The sequence below is a fragment of the Nannobrachium achirus genome (genome assembly GCF_963921795.1).
Source record: "Nannobrachium achirus genome assembly, chromosome: 23".
Lineage (NCBI taxonomy): Eukaryota > Metazoa > Chordata > Actinopteri > Myctophiformes > Myctophidae > Nannobrachium > Nannobrachium achirus.
This window is the reverse complement of record NC_137830.1, coordinates 24,873,268-24,893,803: the sequence shown is the minus strand read 5'-3', so window position 1 is coordinate 24,893,803 and position 20,536 is coordinate 24,873,268. Positions and strand designations below refer to the sequence as shown.

The following is a 20,536-nucleotide window of genomic DNA, read 5'->3' as shown; positions in this document are numbered from 1 at the left end:
TTAGTTCAGGTCAGTTCAGTAGATCGTTATCTGACAATAAGCTGTCATCACTTCAGCTTATTAAAGCTGAGGAAGGCTTAGATGGCTGAGACTGGAAGAGAGAGTTTAGCCGATTAGACTGTCTCGCTCACATGTGCACAGGATTGTTTATTATGTTGTCCCCAAGTACCTTGTGCAACTACGACATAATCACCCATTCTGACACACTGGGGCCTTCCTACCTTCCTGGGGCCCTCCTGAGGTCAAGAAATACTATCTATCGCACTGGTTCTCAACCTTTTCTGGCCATGACACCCAAAATAATCATATTTTAACTGGGGACCGCCCACCCTGACAGGCACTAAGAGTTGAAGCATAACATTGCGTATAACACGGTTCTATTGTGAAAATAGCAGATCTACATGTACATGCTCACAACGCAACGCAACAATAATAATAATAATGCAATAAACAATTAAAAACAAAAATATGAGTTCAAAATGGAGAATGAGAGAGAAAGCGTTTCAGCTTGACAACTATGTTGTCAGAGGAGGCAGACCTATTTGCATTATGGGTGTGGCTGGATTAGTGTGGACTTTATACCTCTAGAAGCAACAGGCATGCTTCAATAAAAGTAACACCACCCTTTCATAAGGGGAGAAAGAATATTTGCCTGAGCTGAACTTCAATCAATTTTTTGAGTCATCATGTCCTATTCAATGATTCTTTTATTAGTTCCATGACAACAATGAACACGCTGACTGTACATGGGCAAGCAAGCAAGCCATTGAGATAAGAATATCCTCATATATCCTCATATTTGTCCTCATATATACTGTAGATTGCCCTGAGCACACAGAGGAGCTGTATAGGTAGGCTATAGTGCACTAAAGCTGAAACAACTAGAAAGATGCAATTCTGGGAAATTGCAAGTGTGGTTGCTGTAACACGAGTCACAATTGCAAATTAACTCCGTCCTTGGTCCCTTTTATGCCCATATATGGAGATTCCTGATGTCATCAATATTAAGCCCATATATGGACATACGGTGTCTGTCCCATGTGATCTATGACGTCAGGCATCTATGATGTCATTCATCTCCATATTTGGGCAAAGTAAAAAAAATATCATTTTCCCATCAATGGAGAAAAGTAATTCACAAATAAATTATTAAACTATATAACGTATCTCTTGGCAAATTGCAAGCAGACCTGATGAAGCCGGTCGGTTTGACATATGGCCTAAGTGTGTGCCACCAAAACTGAGGGAGGGGTAGTGTGGCAGAATACGTTTATCTGGAAAGATGGAAAGTAAGTACAATAGTCTGGTTGCCCTCCACACTAATAACGTGGCTATATAGGCTATAAGAAACATGGTGAGTGATGTGCTTTCTTTTCATGCACAATGTATTAAATAAACTTCCGTCTCTGCCATAATGGTCCCTATAGGGGCACCAGACAGCCATAGCTCGCTGCTTCATGTACGGTAAATGTGTTTGTGCTGTAGTCATGTACACATTAAAACGATCATCTGTGTTGATTTATTCACTTTTAACTCAGAGAATTTCTGTTGTGTATGACGTTCATTTCCACAAATGAACGGCTCAACCTGCTGTTGTGGTTACAATATAGCCTAGACAATAAAACTACACCACGCTTCCCTGACCTCTGAACCTTCTTTATTATTCACTCACACAGCCACACATTAGCGGCGTGGGCTCTGGACCTGGGGTGGAGAGGGCAAATTAGGGAAATGAAAACAAGTGTCTTGGTACACAGTGACAGATGAGTACAAGGTCCAATGGTCACTGGGTCAATGAGAGAAAGAGGAAGTCTGTGAAATAAGAGAGAGACACCTTCTCTGAACCTGAACGATGACTCTACAGTAGGGGTCTTCAACCTTTTCAGGCCAAGGACCCCTTAGTTGAGAGAGAGATGAAGCAGGGGCCCCCCACAACCTGTTCACAGATTCCATATTCATCTTGACAGCACAATCATCAGTGTATTTTGCAATCATGTAAATTTGTGTTTTCAGATATTTAACCACTTGAACGGTCAATACTTATATAAATATAATACAATATAAATAAACTTGACCTTTCCCTCTGTACTCTGTCTGCTTCCCCCCCCCCCCCCCCCTCTCTACACCAAAGATAGCCGAAAATAGATGATCTACAAGCTCACAGTGCCTTGCAACGCAAGGCGTTGTGAGCTTGTAGATCTGCTATTGTTGGCTGATGTTCTCCGAATATGGACGCTAGGGTTCAAGTGGAGAAAAAAAGTGTCTATCACACAAAGATTTGGAGGACCCCCTGTAGTAACTCTGAGGACCCCCTTCAATTCATATCACACTACCGTAGATGGAACTTTGCAAGCGATATTGTGTGATCTTCCAGGCACTGGAACAAAATGTTCCTAAACATGAAATGCTGCGGGGTTCAATTGTGAACACATGCTGTTCTCTCCATCCCTCTCTGGATGCTGCAGACCATTCTTGCACGACAAGGATGATGCAGCATTCCTGGCCCAATAGGAGGCTGCATTCACGCCTCCCTCCTCATCCAATGAGGTTGGGGGATGCTGATCGCTGACAGACGCCCTGTCGACAGCAGGCAAAGGCACTGTGTGTGAAAACGTAGGGCAAGACAGCCTGTGAGGTCACAGTGAGGAGGAGAGCGATGAGCGGCCCTAGATTGGACTGTGTGTGCGAAGGTGTGGCTATGAAGCTGTTACATAACATAAAGCCCCCCACAAGCTGACCCACCCTTTGCTGTGAGCTCATGTCTCTTTGCCTCTCTCCTCTCAGTCTCCCTGATGTCAAAATAATTAACATTCACTCATCGTGTTCCTCCCTACAGTCTCGCCATCAGTTGGTGACAATGAGGACACAAGAGCAGTGACAAATGTGGACGTGCTGCGGGTTTGGTCTTTGCAAAGCTGTCTCTGACGAATGAACCCAGTATCAGTCCTCAGCTGCTCCTATCTCATGGTGCTTATATTTACTAGCTGTGGATTATGAACACATACTGTACATCTGGCTGCTGGGGGCTTGCAGGCCTGCCCATTGTGCCCAAAGAAATTTGGTTTAGTCTATGTGAAAAGAAAATTACGTTCTTAAATATGCCTATGGTTCAATATATTGATTCTCTATAATAAGTAAATCTTATGTTTATTCCTAATTATGTGGATTAACACACACACACACACGCACGCACGCACGCACGCACGCACGCACACACACACACACACACACACACACACACACACACACACACTTAAACACATTAGATCAGGGGTCTTCAACAGGGGGTCCGGGACCACTAGGGGGTCGTTAGAGTTACTACAGGGGGGCCGCCAAATCCGAGGAGAACTTTAGCCAAAAATAGCAGATCTACAAGCTCTCTTTAAGTGGTTAAATGTCTGAAAAATGAAATACATTCATTAACGTCATGAATCCAACATAGACTTATGACAGTGCTGTCAAACAAGTCTATATGAATCTATTTTTGAAATTGATGAAAATCTCCATCACACGTTTATACAATATGTAGAGGGGGTCCCTGCTTCATCTCTCTTTCAGCTAAGGGGTCCTTGGCCTGAAAACATTGAAGACCCCTGCATTAGATATTCTCAATCAGCGTGCTTGTGGCACAATGGGTAAACCAGTCAGAACAAGCTCACAGATTGCATATAACGGTTTCATACAGGCAGTTGAGATTAACGGATTGTGTCCTATAAAAAAGATTAGTAGATTTTGTGGGAAAACCCACTTAATGGAAGGTTATAGTAGACTAAACAGCAGAAACACTCTCTGTGAAACAGTAGTGTAGTGTAGAGGGAGGTATATTTGTTCAAGGCCATGATCTTGAACAACATAATAATAATATAGACCTACTATTATGGCTGCATATATTCCTTTATTTGGAGTATATGAAAAACACAAGATGGGCAGCTTTAAGCATGTTTTGTTTAGCATTTGTTTGATCATGTGTTGGGGAAACTGCTGGAGTGGACACTTCAAAATACGTAGTGTTTACACAGCAACACACTATCAGTATTGGCTTGACCTTGGGCCCAGCAAAAACCCATGGGAGATTTTTGTAACTTTCTGCCAAAGGCTTTCAAATAGTTCTGTGTTGAGACAAAGTTCAGAGAAGGCCCATCTGGGAATTGTTTTGCTGAAACTGAAAATATATATAGTGTAATTGCTGATAAGAATTATCATTCTAATAAATATTTGAATCAGTTTGCTGATTCATTGCCACTGACATAGCAGAGTCAAATTAGTAGTATTTTGTACGTTTTCAGAAAACTGCTGACTGGAACTCAGTGCTTAGGGTCTAAACAATGTCAGCGGTTTATGTTACTAAACTTTAGGCAAGATAAGATCAGAGAAACACACATTGTTTCTCACCACTCTGAATGGTGTGTTAAGCATTCGGAAATAGATGGTAATTATAGTTTTACAGTGAGGGACGACTTAGGTTTAAACAACCAAGATTTTAAGTGTGACTGTGATTAGCTTAATCCCTCTTGGGAAGTGTTAGAAATTCAAACTGCATTAACCATTGCATTACTCCTGTCATGAGGCAAGCGTTATGACAAATTACTGAAGCTTTGACATAGCAACTTCATACTGTTTATCCCAGATTCCACAATGATATAATGAAGACAAGGTCAGCCAATGAACAAAACTTTAAAACCAATCCATGTAAATGTACATGTATTGCTTTTAAAGTATGTTCATAGCGTGTATATATTTATGTGTATGTATGTGACTTTCTTTTTTGCTTGGAGCTTGCATTGTAATATTGCAATGAATACATTCCTTCTGCCTTCTGACGAAGATGATTTAATGCAGGTACCCATATGTTCTAATCAAGATAAAGCCCCCCCTTCAAAGCAAACATAATTTCAAAATGTGGCTCTCAGGGAGTCACTTTCCAACAGACTAAGAATCACGTATATTGTTGAAAGCCGTAGTGTCATCCTCTGCCTCCTGAAGTCCACGATCAGCTCCTTGGTCTTGTTGACATTGAGAGTGAGGTTGTTCACCTGACACCAGAGTGCCAATGGTCTGACCTTGTCCCTGTTGTAGACAGACTAGTCTTTGTTGATAATCCAGCCCATCACTGTTGTGTCGTCTCGACTCTCTCCCCGTTTCCTGTCTCTCTACTATCGAATCATTCTTGAAAATGTTTTTCAAGTGTTTCTTAAAAACTCTTTAACTTCTTACCAAATATAGTACTCCATAAACACTCACAATTATTTTAAAAGCGTCAAAGAAGAACTTTAACTACTTTTACAAGCAAGGTAATTGAAAGGTTGCAAGAAATGTAGTTTACATGAACTGTGCCAATATCATTATTGTGTGTTGAGGCAAAATGAAGAAAAAAACAAATAAAACAAAAGGTATACAAAGCCAGGATACATAGTGAGCAGTATTGAGTGGATACATTGCATGCATGTTCAGTTGTTGAGTGAAACAATGGCCTGTCCATGCAGTTATTAGTGTCAATAAAGATGTGAAAGTGGTACTGGTATATGTGTATGAAATGCCAGTGTTTTCAAATGGCTGAAATTCTCCAAGGGCAACGCAATGACCTGTCAATGCCGTGAGACCGTGGCAAGGCCACTGACCAATGAACACACACACGATTCCCAGAGAGTGCCAAACTTCTACCAATGAATGCGTTAACATGATCTGGCAATGACTAATCGTATACGTAATGTTTTAAATTGGAAACAATAGGGTTGTGTTAGTACCTCTAGAGTATAGACTTTATATAAACCAGTAAGACTCCCTAATCGGGGGATAAGCGACCGTCAGGTCACACAAACTTTAGAAGGCAATGGTAGCCAATCAGGAGGGAAAATGGGAAATGGGACAGACAAAATCTGTAGGGGCAGTGTCCAAAAATGTGTTTTGCAAAGATCGCCGTCATGGTGGAGCTAGAAGAGGGGCATGTGAGAAATAAGGGGTGGAGGTTGTGATTTGCCATCCAAGGAGTGTGTGTGCAAGGTTTGGCATTGATAGGGCCAAAGGTGGCAGAGACATGACTAGGGCAAAAGTGTGACGTGACGTGACGTGACGTGACGTGACGTGACGTGACATGACAGACAGACAGACTGACTGACTGACTGACAGCCGGTGGAGCTTTTCATAGTAACAATGAATGAGGTACACATTTTTTTTGCTTATAAATCTTTATAATCTTTATTTTTTTCGCCCCATGTAAAAGCAACATTGAGAAAATGACTATACAATTCTGAAATCTTAATCATAATTAATTTCTAGGTCATTTTTAGAGGGTAAAGAGTGGCCTTTGCCTTAGAAAGTAACACTGGGAGAACCCAATTAGTTCAGTCTAAGCAAACTATCACAAAATCCAAACAAACCGCTACATCATCTGGCAAAAAAAGAAGCACATTCATATGGTATGGCCCACACATGACAGATTATTCACTAGCCTGTCCAACCTACGTATATATGACCTATAGTCCTGCACAGTCAGACAACCTATAAAACAGCAAAGACTTTCCTAACTTCTCAGAGAGACTGGAATCAACTAAAGAGACCTGATCCCTCCTCCCTCTGCAAATTCCACTCCTACAGACCAAGCCAAGCCAAGCCAGGCCCCCCTCGCTCATGTGACTCACTAACTATGAACACTGCTATTTCAGAGTGACCTCCAGGAACCCAGCACAAGGGTAGAGAGACAATGGGCCAGACGCCTGCCTGCCAGCGTCCATGCATGAATGCACTGCAGCCACGCATGCGCCGGCAGCATTCTCCCTTGCCCTTGTTCCGCTCTTGGGGCTGGTCACTATTAACTATTTCCTTCCTTCTTTGTTTCAGGAGCGCCAGAGAGCAACTAGTTTCAAAACAAAAGCTACCAAACTGATTAATCATGACGAGTGACAAGTAAATTTGCAAGACTGAAGCTCATTCATTTTAATTTAACACATTTAATTACTGTGTTCAATTATTGAATGCTTCGAATTATGCATTTATTACCGGTAATACATTTTCAGATACCTCTATTGCAGAGGCTCTAAAAGTGAGGCCCAAATGGACCCTTACACTTCTGTAACTCTTGAGTGCACAAATGGATTGCAATGTTCCATTTGTGCAATCTCAGAATTACGGGGGTCCTTGAATTGAAAAGGTATGAGAACTCCTGCTCCATTGCTAAAGCTTATTATTATTATTATTATTCAGCATGTCTGCTGTCAGAATAATTGGCAGCATGGCTTGTTGGAACTTATTGGACTGTAGTAGCTTAACTGTACCTGCCTGAGAGCACAGCTGTTTCCACTGGCACTCAGACACTTCAGAGAGGACCTCAAAATAGACATACAGTATCAATGTGCTTCCATTATCACAAGCTTCTGGCACTCAGTGACGAGGACAATGCCAATGTGCACAACTGATTATGCTATCAGGGGCTTGTAACGTGAGCTCTCTTCGTCTTCACGCAACTGCCAACTTTGTTTTAGTGTCTCTATTTACAGTACAGTACAGTAGAATGTACAGTACAATGAGTGGTTCTCAAAGTGGGGTCCGTAGATCCCCCAGGGGTCCTTAAATGGGTTTCAGGGAGTCCCCAGTCCAGCTAAATTAGCAAGGGACATCACAACATGTTTAACCATGTTAACCTTATTCTATACTTTGGCTATTCAAACAATATCCGATCTTAAAGCTCACATGTCCCAAAGCTTTGTTAGCTTGTAGATCTGCTATTTTTGTTACATCGAAAAAGGACATAAGCATATTGAAGAACAAAGAAGTAAAAAGAAAGTTAAATCATTTAGATGTTTTTTAACACAAATGTTCTCTTCTGAGGTCCCTGGCACAACATATTTATAGATGGGGGTCCGTGGCGTAATGAATATCAATGTCAGGGTCTTTCGTCCTTGACATGAAAATGTACGAGAACCACTGATGTACTAGTGTACACAGTAAAATCCTCAGTGTTCATTCCATTCATGAACTCTCTGAGATAAATGGAGGATTTTACTGTGCACACTGCAGCAAATACTTCCGTTTCATTGCCAATGTAGGCAGTAGTTACTGAACTAACCTGACCCGAGGGAGGATATTTGTGAGTAATATGGCCAGGGGTGTGGTGTCGCACCAAATTCTGGGACCTGGGTACAAAGATTCACTCACATTTTGTGCTTTAGCTATTGAAAAATAGCAGATATACAAGCTCACTGCAAGCTTGTAGATCTGCTATTTTTTAAAGATCTTGAACATTTGTGCAAGTCGTTGAATATTTCAAATCCTATTAAGTTTTTTTTTCTTTTAAACCTATGTTCCTATGTCAGTAGTGCTCAAACCTTTTCACGTGAAGGACCCCCAAAATGATATGTATTTGGCCGCGGAATACTATCTCAAAATATTTAGTTCCAGGGACCCTTCCAGAAGCAAAAGTTGAGTAACAAATGTTTGCTTAAAAAATACATATATTCAAAGATTTGCACACGTTTTCACGGCTTTTCAAAAATAGCAGATCTACAAGCTCACAGCGCGGCACTTGGTGCTGCGCTGTGAGCTTGTATATCTGCAATTTTTTAATAGCTAAAGTATAAAATAGTTAAGGCCCCTCCACCTTGGTCCCACTCCCCCCCCCCCCCCCCCCTTGTGACGCACCTGAATATGGCTACATTACATCATACATGGATTTAATGTGTATCCAACAGAAAAGCAGTGATATTTGGAACCATTACAAAAGCATGCTGTCAGCAAAGGTTACAAAAAAGAGGAACACTGATAAATGGACTCCATTTCCCATGACCCCTTTCAACATCTCACAGTCAGCGGGGGCCCTTTTAGATTGAACTACTTTCCTGTTCATGGAACACTGCACCATTGTTTCCAAGCATCAGGTGCACAAATCGTCCATTTTCGTGTGTAACCAAATGGATTATAATGACAGCAAGAGTCCCTGAGTCGCAGCAGGAAGTCCAGCGCAGTCTGGCAGGGGGATTAAAGGTCATACATACACTGACCCCTGTGAGGCTCAGGCCCATTAGATAATTCATATCTCCCTGGAGCAGGCAGTAGCACGCGCAAACCCACTCACCGCCTCGCTCCTAGATATCTGCCGCTAGGTTTGTTATTCTGACTGACTGACGCCATTGGAGGACAGTAAGGAAATACATTTACTCGAGTACTGTACTGTATTACTTGAGTGTTTGTATTCTCTTTATCCATGACGTACACTCCACTTCATATCAAAGACAAATTGAATTGTGCTTTTGACTTTGGCTACATTTTCACATTATAAATTAACCACTTAAGCTGTGTGTGTGTGTGGGGGGGGGGGGGGGTTACTTTGTCCACTTTTGACTGACAAGTGTCATATGGACATATGGTTTTCATGAGCGGCCCACAAAAATGTGATAAAATCAATCGGTTGTACATTGTCAGACTATTCTACAACAGTCTACCAGCATGACAAATTACAGTGTGTGGCAGATCACACTCAAACAGGAAAATGTAGTTAATGTTAAATGAACTTCAGATGCCCCCTTAGAAATACAAACCACTGAATTATTAGGTTAGAGCTCCCTCTAGTGTTGAATAAGGAATGCCTGAGTGGCATCTACAGTCTTCAAGGCATACATTTATCATTTAAATGAGACAGATGTACACCCCCACCGTGTAAACCATTTAAAACATAATCTCATAAACATTCTCCTAATTGGAAGGTTGTCAATTCCATCCCTAGGTTAGTGTCGAAGTGTCCTCCAGCGAGATGCCGAACCCATTACTGCTCAAGATGAGTAGGTTAGTCATTAGGCTGGATTTAGACTGCAGTCAAATCTAGCCTGAATCTGATTTAGAAATCCGATCTTTTGGCCCAACTGTTCACACTGCATTTGCAAGTGACACAGATTTGATCTGTGTTCAGACTGATTTTAACAATTTCAACCCAAAGTGCCCTGCGTCAACATATCTACTTTGGTTACCGTGGTACCAACGTAGGGACCATGACTTCTCTCTCTTTGTCTTTACATTTTTCAATTTTCCTCTGACAAGTTAACGCATTTAAGACATTGTGAACCCATTTTCTGCCATGCTGTGAGAGGTCTTCATATATTGCCTTAATTATTCCTGTACATTTCTCATGTACTGAGGCATTCCCCCTAAGTGCTAGAAGGCATCGTTTTATTTTCATTACACCCTTGCGCTCTTGTAAATCAAAGTTTAAATTCTCGCACTATGTAATGACATCAGTAGCGCTCGGGACGTGCAGCAAGTGACGTTTTGGACAGTTTGATATGTGACTTGGCTCATTAGGATTTCTCTGCTTTCGGTGTGCGAATTGGAGAAAGTCCCTCATAAATGCACCATTTAGAGATATTGCCAAACAACTTAAAGTAGAATGGGTAAACTAAACATAACCTAAAAATTCAAATATGGGATAATTCTATAACCCCTCCATATCAGATCCGCCCAATCTATTGAAATCTTTAAGTCCCTTCTAAAAACGCACGTATTTTCTATGGCTTTTAATACCTCCTAAATGTCAGTTTTTTATATTCCTTGTTTGCCTTTGAAGTCTTTGATTGTTCGACTGTTTTATTTTGTCTTGATGTCTTTTTAAACTGTTTCATCTGTACAGCACTTTGGTCAGCTAAGGTTGTGTAAATTGTGCACTATAAATAAAGTTTGATTGATTGATTGATTGATAACAAAATACAAAAGTCAGTTTTCCAGGGAACGCTTTCTTTTAATAATTATAATTTCCACTTGAAATTATGAGGATTTTGATAAAACCAGAACATTTCTACACAGCAGTACTTTCAAAACCATTCCTTTGGAAAGCCAAAAGGAATTGCAGATACCATTCACTTCTTTACATCCTTGCTTCTTTAAATATACATCAGTAGCAGCGTTGCGTTCAGTTACAGAGCGACATTGAGCTGGAAGGAACATAAATATAGAAAACAACTGTGTGCGCTGCAGAAGTCAGGAGGGATGTTGACTGGAAAAAAGACCCTCGATGAGAGGATTTGGGGAGGGGTGGCATGAGGGGGGAATTTTACTCTGTGAGGCCGAGCTTCTTTTTGAGGGACTCTGGCATCTCGGGGGGAGGGGGGCGGGGCAGACGGAAGTAGACCTTGACGGAATCGTAAATAAACCACTGAAGGGCGGTCAGGGTACCGATCATGATGATACGGGCGACCAGGCCCTTCCATACACCTGAGGAAGAGAGAAGATAAATACATTTGCTTTAAGTTCTTCTGCCTCAGCCAAACCACATACAATGAGTCTAACATTTAAGTGGAAGTTAACAGGGATGACATCACTGGCTACATTAGGACTGAGATCCACATTAGAGCCATACAATGTGCATGTGGATCCTGAGATAAAGACTAGAGGATTTGATTTATATATAATAATGACAATTAAAATCAAAATCCGAGTGGACCCATGAAAGTCTGTAACTCAGATTTAAGAGGCTCTTTGAAATAAATAAAAGACAGTGCATTAAATCACTAAATCACAAGTGTCCGCCCCCCAGCCTAGCAGCAGTGGGATCTCCCTGCCCGTGGAGGGCAGGGCTGCCAGTGCAGCAGGTGGGGCTCAGGGAGGGCAGGTAGACTGATCTCACACGCCAATGACTCAAGCACCTCCAACTGTACAGCCAGCAAGCTGTCGAGGAGCCCTGCTGCCTTCCACAGCTGCAGCCCTTCCAGAAGGGAGCACAACTGTGGAGCCGCAGCACCCTCCAGAGGTGGATCTAAGGAACGTGTTGGAGAGAGTGATCTCACTGCTCTTAAGCAGTGGTTCTCAACCTGTGGGTCGGAATTATTTTGGGGATCCCAGATGATTAACTTAATGTGCAACATTGTTTTCCTCACTCAACAGTAAAAAAACAACATTAAGTTTAAGTGTATAGAGGGTATACAGTATGCCAGGGGTTCCCAAACCTTTTTGGCTCAGGGCACCCCTATAAATATTTTTTTCATCTGAGGCACCCCTACATTAAATCCATAATTTCCACTCCCAGCACCTTATATTTATGGCATATTTTAGCGATTATGTTGCGAGGAAAACGTTGAGATAATAGCCATTTTGGTTAGAACTGACTGAAAATAACTTTGTACTTCAAGTTTAAAATGATATCTAAATATTATTTTAAGTGTCCAAATAAATTCCAAGTATTATCAAATTATCTTGCGGCACCCCTCGACTGCCATCGCGGCACCCCACGGTGCCCCGTCACCCACTTTGAAAACTGCAGTATGCAATTTTCTAACGTGACAATTTAAGGACTTTTTAATACCTCTAAAATGACAAATTAAACATTGGCCAAATAGAGGCAGAAAATGTTAAAATAGACGATCTACATGCTCACAACGCCTTGCGTTGTGAGCATGTAGATGCATGTAGATGTTCTAAAGCAATGGTTCTCTAACTTTTCCCCTCAACTCTGACAAGTGTACAAATGGAACCAAATGGACCTGTCAGGGGACCCAAATAGTCCCTGAAATCCACTGCTCTAAAGGGGTCTGTAGTCAGCAGTCACTGCGGGAAGTTGTTGTTTGTTGTTGTTTTGGCGGTGGTACGTCTACTATACTATACAAAAATACCGGTGGTTCTCTAATTTCAAGGACCACCGTAACGGGTCCATTAGGTTCCATTTGTGCACTCAAGAGTTACAGACCTGTAAGGGTCCATTTGGAACCTCCTACTGTAGGAATCGAACTGCTAAGAGGGAATCGTTAGGAACCGAAGTTAAAATCCTAAAGAAGGATCCCATCCCTAGTAGTGATCACACTGACCTTTGGGTCCCAGCTTTTTCAGAACCTGAACAGCTGTGCTTCCCGACTCCTTGTTCAGTACAGACACAACGGAGTCGGCAGGGTGCGACACAATAGCACAGAACACACCAGCTGCAGAGAGGAGAAAACACAAAAACAAAGGACATCAGACTTCTGGCCACTCAGGAGGAAAGGCATTCTATGCACTGATAGAGGTACGACAAAAATGTCAAGCTTTTTTTGGTTGGACAGCAGCATTTAATTGAAATTTCATAGGATAAAAAAATATCTGAGGAGAAAGATTAATTACATCTTTGTCTAAAGGAATGACACACGTCCTGATCAATATTGGTGAGCAAGTAATTGATCTTCAACTAGATTGAGGGTAACATGCCCGAGGGGAAGACTTATAGAAACCAAATCTCTTCACCGAAAACAGTTCATTAGAAGCAATGACTCAACGTGTAAATCTGCACATTTTGCCCAATTTTTCGTTCTCCCCTGAACAGGGACACTGGGGGCATGTGAATAAAGTCATCCCAGAGGTCGACTATGTAACTTGTGTTTCTGCTTTGTAAGTAACCAAGTACATTTTCTTAAGTACTGTACTTGGGTACAAATTAGGTATTTGTACTTTACTTGAGTATGACATTTTCAGTACTTTTACTGTACTCCACTACAATTTTTTTTTTAAACATTAGTTACTTTGTAGAATTTGATTATTATTACAAAAACAAAAATCACCCTATATACACACATTTTGGCCATTTGAAAATGGCCAATCTACAATGTGTCATTGTGAGCTTGTAGATCAAATGCTTTTTTTTATACAGTTTACACTGTATAAAACAACTTATAAAACAACTGCATAATGAGTACTTCCTACTTTTGGTACTTAAAAGTACATATTGATGCAAACACTTGTACTTTTACTCAAGTAAATTTTGAATTCCAGAACTTATACTTGTAACAGAGTACTTCTAGAGTGCAGTATTGATACTTTTACTTCAGTGAGAAATATGAGTATTTTCCCACCACTGAAAGTCACTCACCAATGTAACCGGCGACGAAGGTGACCACCAGCTGCTCGCCCTTGGAGCACTCGCTGCGAGGCTTGGGCACGGCGTATTTGTAGAGCAGCTCCACCGTGCGCTCAAAGCAGGCGAATTTCATCATTGTGTATGGGATCTGCCTCATCCAGAGTGGCACCACACCCTTGTAGAACCTGGTTGGGACGGACGAGGAGACCGAGTGGTGAGGAAGAGAGGGGGCGGACACTACTTCGTAGTTTAAGACCAAGGGTCTTCAACAGGGGGGGTCCAGGACTATCTTTATCCCTCTCTCAGCCAAGGGGTCCTTGGCCTGAAAACGTTGAAGACCCCTGGTTTAAGCTCCTAAAATAGCCGATTTATAGACCTTTTTCCATAGCAGTTAAAGGAGCTATAGTCAACTTTTTCTTGAAAAACGGACGCTAAAACAAAAGTAATGTTTCGAAAATATTTTATAAAAAAAAAAGATTAAGCTTCATATATGTGTTTCTATTCAAAGATTACCACAAGAAGCGTAAAATAATGATAAAATAATCATTTTGGCCATTGTCAGGCTGACTTTGTTTACATCCAATCCATATAAAAGAAAAGAAAAGGGATATAAACAAAGTCAGCCTGACAATGGCCAAAATGATTATTTTATCATTATTTTATTTTAGCGTTTATTTTACGCTTTTTGTGGTCATTTTTGAATAAACACATATGAAGCTTGATCTTTTTTATAAAATATTTTCGACATTTTTATTTTAGTCCGTTTTTCAAGAAAAAGTTTACTATAGCTCCTTTAAGGTTGCCGCTCTGAGAAATCTGTCTATAAGCTCAATCTTTATGCTTGTGACCTTATAGATCGGCTATTTTCGGGCGAATGGCGTTGTTGTAGGACAAAGTATAAATTGGGCTTTAGGTGAGAAGTCAGCAGCATTTAATTTAGTTGGCAGGGGAAAGGACGAGAGAGAGTATAAAAGTGGTTCCCAACCATTTCTGGTTCACACAGCCCGATTGAAGATTTCGAAAACATTTGGCTGCCGTGTTAGTGATCAGATGGGCTTTCTAGGCTGTCATTGGGATAGTGATTGCGGTCAAGGATAATACTTACGCCCAGACGCCCTCCTCCGCGTACATCTTTGGGAGAGCCTCTCTCAGAGTATTGGCAAAGCCTGGCATAGTCTGGATACGCACTTTACATGCCTCCATGGGAGCCAGGGCAATGTCGGCGAAGAACTCAGCGCTGGCTGAGGCAGCCAGGTACAAAGATGTCCTCCAGAGGTAGGTATTTTCCTGTTGGTAGGAGAGACAAACATTACAGATACAGCGTCACTATTACACAGTTTAAGTTGACGATTAATTGTCATACAAATAAAATTTGGTACTTTATCAATAAAAACTAAAAAGCTGCACGATCACATGTCGCAATGTGCCACGCTGTGAGTTAGTAGATTAGCTACTTTGAGGACGCTTAAACCTCAAGTCAGAATGATGGATGAACAGGTATGAAAAGGATTTTGTATTGATTTTATCAGAAATAAGGTGCCAGTTACACCTGCACAATATAGGTCTGTATTCATTTATAAATATGTATTCTGCCAATAATATAAAATCACACATCTTAACCCTGTAAGACCCAAAAATAGAAATTATTTATTTTGGAGAGTTTTTGTAAGGTTTTATAGCCATAAATCGTGCTCTAATTTACATATGGGGGATATTTTTCAAAATAATAACACATGTACATGTTCTAGACATTCTAATGATCTCCAAAACAATTATTAGAGGCATTTTACTTATGTTTTTGTGAGGAATAGCTTCAGTGAAAAAGTGAGATGTTCATCCAGACTCCAGAGATCTTGAAGTTGTCTCTGTGGGGGGTATTTATATGCAAATATCGTGGCCAATGGCATTGTAATACTAAACAATAGGATCCAATGGTGATGTTTAGGTGGTAGGGGGAGGGAGCAATAATTTAAACCTTTTTTTTTTTGATAAAATACAAATGTTGTAATTTGCAGCAGTGGGTCTAAAGGCCTGCTTATTGTAAATCGATTTGGATTAAAAGAGTCAGCTAAATGCCTAAATTGTAAAACGTTGAAGACCCCTGCACTAAACGCCATTTCTGTGACTCTGTTGGACGACAAGAACGTACCGCCACTTGCCATAAAGGGACAACATTGAAAGGTATAAGAACACCAAGCCTGCACCTGGACTTACCTCGCCCAGAAGGTCGCTGTAGAAGATCTTAAACACTTCATAAAAGCCAAATTTGCACAGCCCCTGCATGGAGTAGCCAATGAACGTTGGCGCCCAGCCCTTGGCAAGGCCTCTGACACCTCCTTCTGCCAGTGAGACTTTAAAGCCATTGCCAATGTTCTTATATTTGTCTGGGTCCACCTGAAGGGTAACAGAATAACATCAGTGATTAATAATGTCAAAGAGGCCTTTCATCACTGGTGCCCAGGTAGACTAGGGTGGAGCTACCTCAAGTACACCACTAACACTGTTGTGTAGCTAGCCTACAGTATACTGTATGTTAATGATTTAGGTAGTTGCTAATGATACTTTGCAGATGTATGTTGGTTACTTATTCATATAGGTTACTGTTAGTTAGACACCAGTTTCATGACCACAGATGCCTAAATAAATAGTACACACGTGTCAAGCATGCTCTCTTAACATGCAATTTGGCTCGCCTAATTGCTTATAAGGAAAAATGAAGCCGAAACTAAACATTTAACAGGATCCCAACGATAATTGGTAGTACCTGTATGACTACGACAGTAAATCTCACATTGGGGTTTCACTTTTCAGTGCTCACTATGGGCTGCTACGGATGCTCGGCTACTGTACAAACCTGAAGGCGACACTTGATAAGGTCGAGGGGTACCACTGCTGTGTGAGTGAGGCCGCAGCTCAGGATACCCCCAAAGCCGCACAGGGCATAGTACTTGTTTGAGCCAAATGCACAGCTCTCCTCGTCTGTTTAAGGGGGGAGGGGGATGGGGGGACACAAGACGGACAACATACATGCACCATGCAAGATTACGTGCAACACGGGTTAGGGTAAAATCACCAAACTAGAACCATTTCAAAGCAAAGGCTGTGTCACCTATGGCTGTGACACAACTCTTACAATGAACATGGCTCTGACACCAACATGCCAATTATTAGGAGAACACATTAAGGGTTGATAAATCACCACACACACTTGATTTTGGATCAAGCTTGTATTAATAATTAAATGATTAATGATTAAATAAAATGATTATTACTCACATTAAAATTAAATACAACTCAATGATGATGAAGCATGTTGTAACAATTGATTATTTTCAGCCCACACAGACACCATACCCTAAACCTCTTCCCCCATCATACCATAAGTCTATATGTCTTATGTAATGTACTTTAACCTTCTGTGTAAGTGTTGTAAAAAGTCAAAGTGGCACTATAAAGCCCACTATCAGGCAGTGTGTTAATGAACAATCAACAGGAGTCTGTCTGCAGAATGTCAACATTAAAGTGCTACATTCATGCACTCGGATTAGAGGGCAGCTATGAATTCAGTCAATAAAAAAAGTGGATAAGGTGGACAATTAAATTGATGGCATCAATAATAGCAAGGACAAAATTCCGGACATATTTTCCCTTTGTCTGTAGTGACCTTCAGCCAAATAGGAAGAGAAGCGTGGATAACGTTGTGGGGGTGAAAGGCAATCATTAGCCACACATGGGAACACCACGGTTGGATCACACTTACCACGCCATGTTGATCAAGTTAATCCAAAACACTTAATGGTGAGGATCAGAGGATAATGACAACAACAAATACTGCTTTTCTCCCATGCAAATTAATGCAAAAAAACAAAACAACAACAGTTAGGGGTGGTTTGGCGGCGTGTTTAAAAATGGCACCGAGCCACAGAGACAGACCTGCATTCTGCATTTGACCAGGTCGAGGGGAACGACAGCTGTGTGTGTGATGCCACAGCTCACAATGCCACCAAAGCCACACAGCATCAAATACTTCTGAGAGCCGAACTCACAACTGTCTCCCTCTGCTAAGAAACAAAATGTAGAACTTTTTAAATGTGGGAATTATAGGGCTGTAACACAAGAAATGTTGAGGAAACACTATGGTCGTTTTGCTTTGGAGGCCTAAATGTAGGACTTATAGGGCTGCAACAAAACAAAACAAAAGGTTGAGGCCTAAAGACCGAATCAGCTGTTCACTTGTGTTTAGTCTAAAAAAAGATTATGGCTTACAAGAAGATACTCAATGTAGGATTGAAATTAAAATGTAAGTCCACCTCAAAAGGTGATTCAATATTATGTTCAAACTATGAAGAAATACAGAGGGGAGGTTGCACTTTGTTGTCTTATGCAACCTTAACACCAACAGGTTTGTTTAGTATGAAAACAAAGCCAAGCTAAGCTCAATAATCCACAGTTATCGAGTATGACTGGTAGGCTAAGGCTACCAGTCATACTGAATAAGATGTAGACCAACTCCCTAGTAGTTACAACATCAATAAAAGTTGGAAGGGACACGTGACACGGGGTATAGTTTCATACAGTCCAAAGTGTTTTGATTTATTGATTGGACACTTTATAAAAAGTTTGCGAAAGTGAACAGAGGTAGTTATGCAATAATAATACTAAAAGGATCACACACAAAGCCCAGAGGGTTTGTTTTCATTGTGGCCTTGTGTATTTGGCTGGTTAACTCTGTACAAATTATCCCAGATAACTTTGTGGCAAGCTCAGACATTTCAAGGTAAGGGGTCGAGACATTTCTGCACGTCTTTTAAAAAAAAGTAATAGCCTTGAAATTCAACAATTTCACCTGCCTTAGGGCGATAACCAGCAGGGATTACTACACCCAGAAGAAGGCTTCCTGCCATGCAAGGACAACATTGTGGTTTGCCCTTCCCCTGTCCTCCACAGGTAGCATGTCATAGCCAGGGGCCTGTAGCTTCTAAAACGGCTTAGACATTCACATTGGTATACAAATGCCTCGGTTTGATCACTTTAATTTAATTAACAAACATTAATAGTTGCAGCTCCGTCACAAACGACTGTTGTCTGACCCTGCCAAGGCTGCCATGTTAACTCCAGCAGATGAGGTCAAGTCAGTCACATCTAGCAGGGCTAGCCAGCTATGCTAAGGCCTGCAGTATTGGACTAGCCGGTCCTCCTGGCTGCTGCACCAAGTAAAATCCTCCTCAGCCCTTACATTTATCAATGTGTAACTCATGAGCGTGCAAATGTAACCAAATGGATCCCTCAAAGGTCCATTTGGTTACATGTGCATGCTCATGAGTAACATTTGCATGCCATCTCTTGAGTTAAATACCCATATATTCAATGCTAAGGCCTGCTGCAGTGGTTCTCAAAGTGGATTCCAGGGACTCTGGGTTCCTTTTAAGGGGGTCTAAAGTGACCCATACAAGTCTGCAACTCTGACAGTGTACACATGGAACCAAATGAACCCTGACGGGTCCATTTGGTTCCATTTTGTACACTGTCAGAGTTAAGGGGAGACCTTAACATTTGAAGGTTTGAGTAACACTGGCCTACTGGACCTGCTTGCACCAAGGGGAAGAGGGGGGAACCATGCATGCTTACCGGCTGAGGCAGCGGCCAGCCTTCGGGTGCCGCTCTCCCCATGCTGCTGGAGCTTCTGTCGGGGCTCGTCGACCTGCTGCAGGGAGAAGCAGGGGGAGTTGAACGGGTTGGACCGGGCCAGCTGCGTCAGGGTGGTCGGGTACATGGTGTCCTGTCCTGGTCCTCTCTGTCTGTCTGGAGCTGCTGAATGAACAGGAGGAGACAGTCAGACAACAAGGCCGGCCGTTACAGCTGCTGCTGGCTCGCTACTAGCCGTTCAGTGGGGGTTTGCAATGCAACACGCCCCCTCTCCACTGACTGAACACACACACGCACGTGACAACCTCAAACTGACATTTAGGAGGTGACATTTAACTGGTCAGAGGATTATATAAAAAATACATAGATTCAGGAAAGGGAATTCGGCGCTATAATAGCTTTCTTTCTGAAGGGACAAAATTCCCCCAACGTTATTAAAAAGAGCACATTAATAAAAACCGCGAGGTCTAAATAAATAAACAAACACCCGTGCTGTCTGTGCCAAAATCTCACGTTATACACAACTGTTAGCTGGCTTTTAGCATTAGCCATGCTAGCCAGCTTGACCGTGATGACAAGGACAAGCAGAGGCTGAAACAAAACACAGAGCGCGAGGGAAAACGCAGCGACAAAAACGCGCGCACGGCCTCGTTGACAAACGCCTGCGGTCGTCCGTGTCGTGCCCGAGTCCGTTTTCATTCATTTTTCATTCATCCGTTGACATTAAAGTCACTCACTTGTGCTAGCGTCTTTAAGATGGCGCCTCCCTCCGCTGTGTCGGCTTCAGAGAGACCGAATGACCTCCCGCGAAATCGAATGTGTCCTTCCGTGACGTCACCCGGGAAAACTGAGGGGGGGGGCGGGTTCCTTCCTCTGTTCTGGCCTATCCGAGACGAGACGAGTACCGTCAATCACCCCCTGAGCCCCCACCTCCATCCAGTGTTTCCCAAACGGTGGGTTGGGGACAATTTCAAACATTTTCAAATAAATCTAACAAATTAATTTTAAATTAAAATACATCTTTTAAGAAATTAAAATAGCAGATCTACAAGCTCACAAAGCGTCACATTTCCCAGTCGGCCCAATCACACA

The 20,536-nt window shown here is 41.8% G+C and overlaps 1 protein-coding gene across 4 annotated transcripts; it reads right to left on the bottom strand.

Moving 5' to 3' along the window:
* Positions 1–10,699: 10,699 nt before the first annotated feature.
* Positions 10,700–20,273, bottom strand: slc25a3a (solute carrier family 25 member 3a). 4 transcript variants are annotated; one of them, XM_080753949.1, is made up of 8 exons: positions 20,182–20,273; positions 19,427–19,609; positions 17,732–17,856; positions 16,013–16,192; positions 14,904–15,085; positions 13,811–13,983; positions 12,780–12,890; positions 10,700–11,193 (listed from the first exon to the last, which is right to left on the bottom strand). In XM_080753949.1, the coding sequence occupies exons 2-8, from the start codon at positions 19,569–19,571 to the stop codon at positions 11,033–11,035; spliced, it is 1,077 nt and encodes a 358-aa protein (XP_080610075.1). In that variant the 5' UTR covers positions 19,572–19,609; positions 20,182–20,273; the 3' UTR covers positions 10,700–11,032. The 4 variants fall into 4 exon arrangements, with proteins under 4 accessions (XP_080610075.1, XP_080610076.1, XP_080610073.1 ...); XM_080753950.1 differs by lacking the exon at positions 17,732–17,856 and adding an exon at positions 16,653–16,777; XM_080753947.1 differs by having other exon boundaries at positions 17,732–17,859; positions 20,183–20,225.
* Positions 20,274–20,536: the final 263 nt, after the last annotated feature.

What these genes read in the sequence shown, in the direction of transcription:
- slc25a3a (XM_080753947.1), bottom strand. Translation starts at nt 19,571, where the DNA reads ATGTACCCGACCACCCTGACGCAGCTGGCCCGGTCCAACCCGTTCAAC. An exon ending in CTTCGTCGCCGGTTACATTG is followed by an intron (nt 12,891 to 13,810) that starts GTGAGTGACTTT and finishes TCCTCTCTGCAG; the next exon opens with CTGGTGTGTTCTGTGCTATT. An exon ending in GAAAAAGCTGGGACCCAAAG is followed by an intron (nt 11,194 to 12,779) that starts GTCAGTGTGATC and finishes TCTCTTCCTCAG; the next exon opens with GTGTATGGAAGGGCCTGGTC.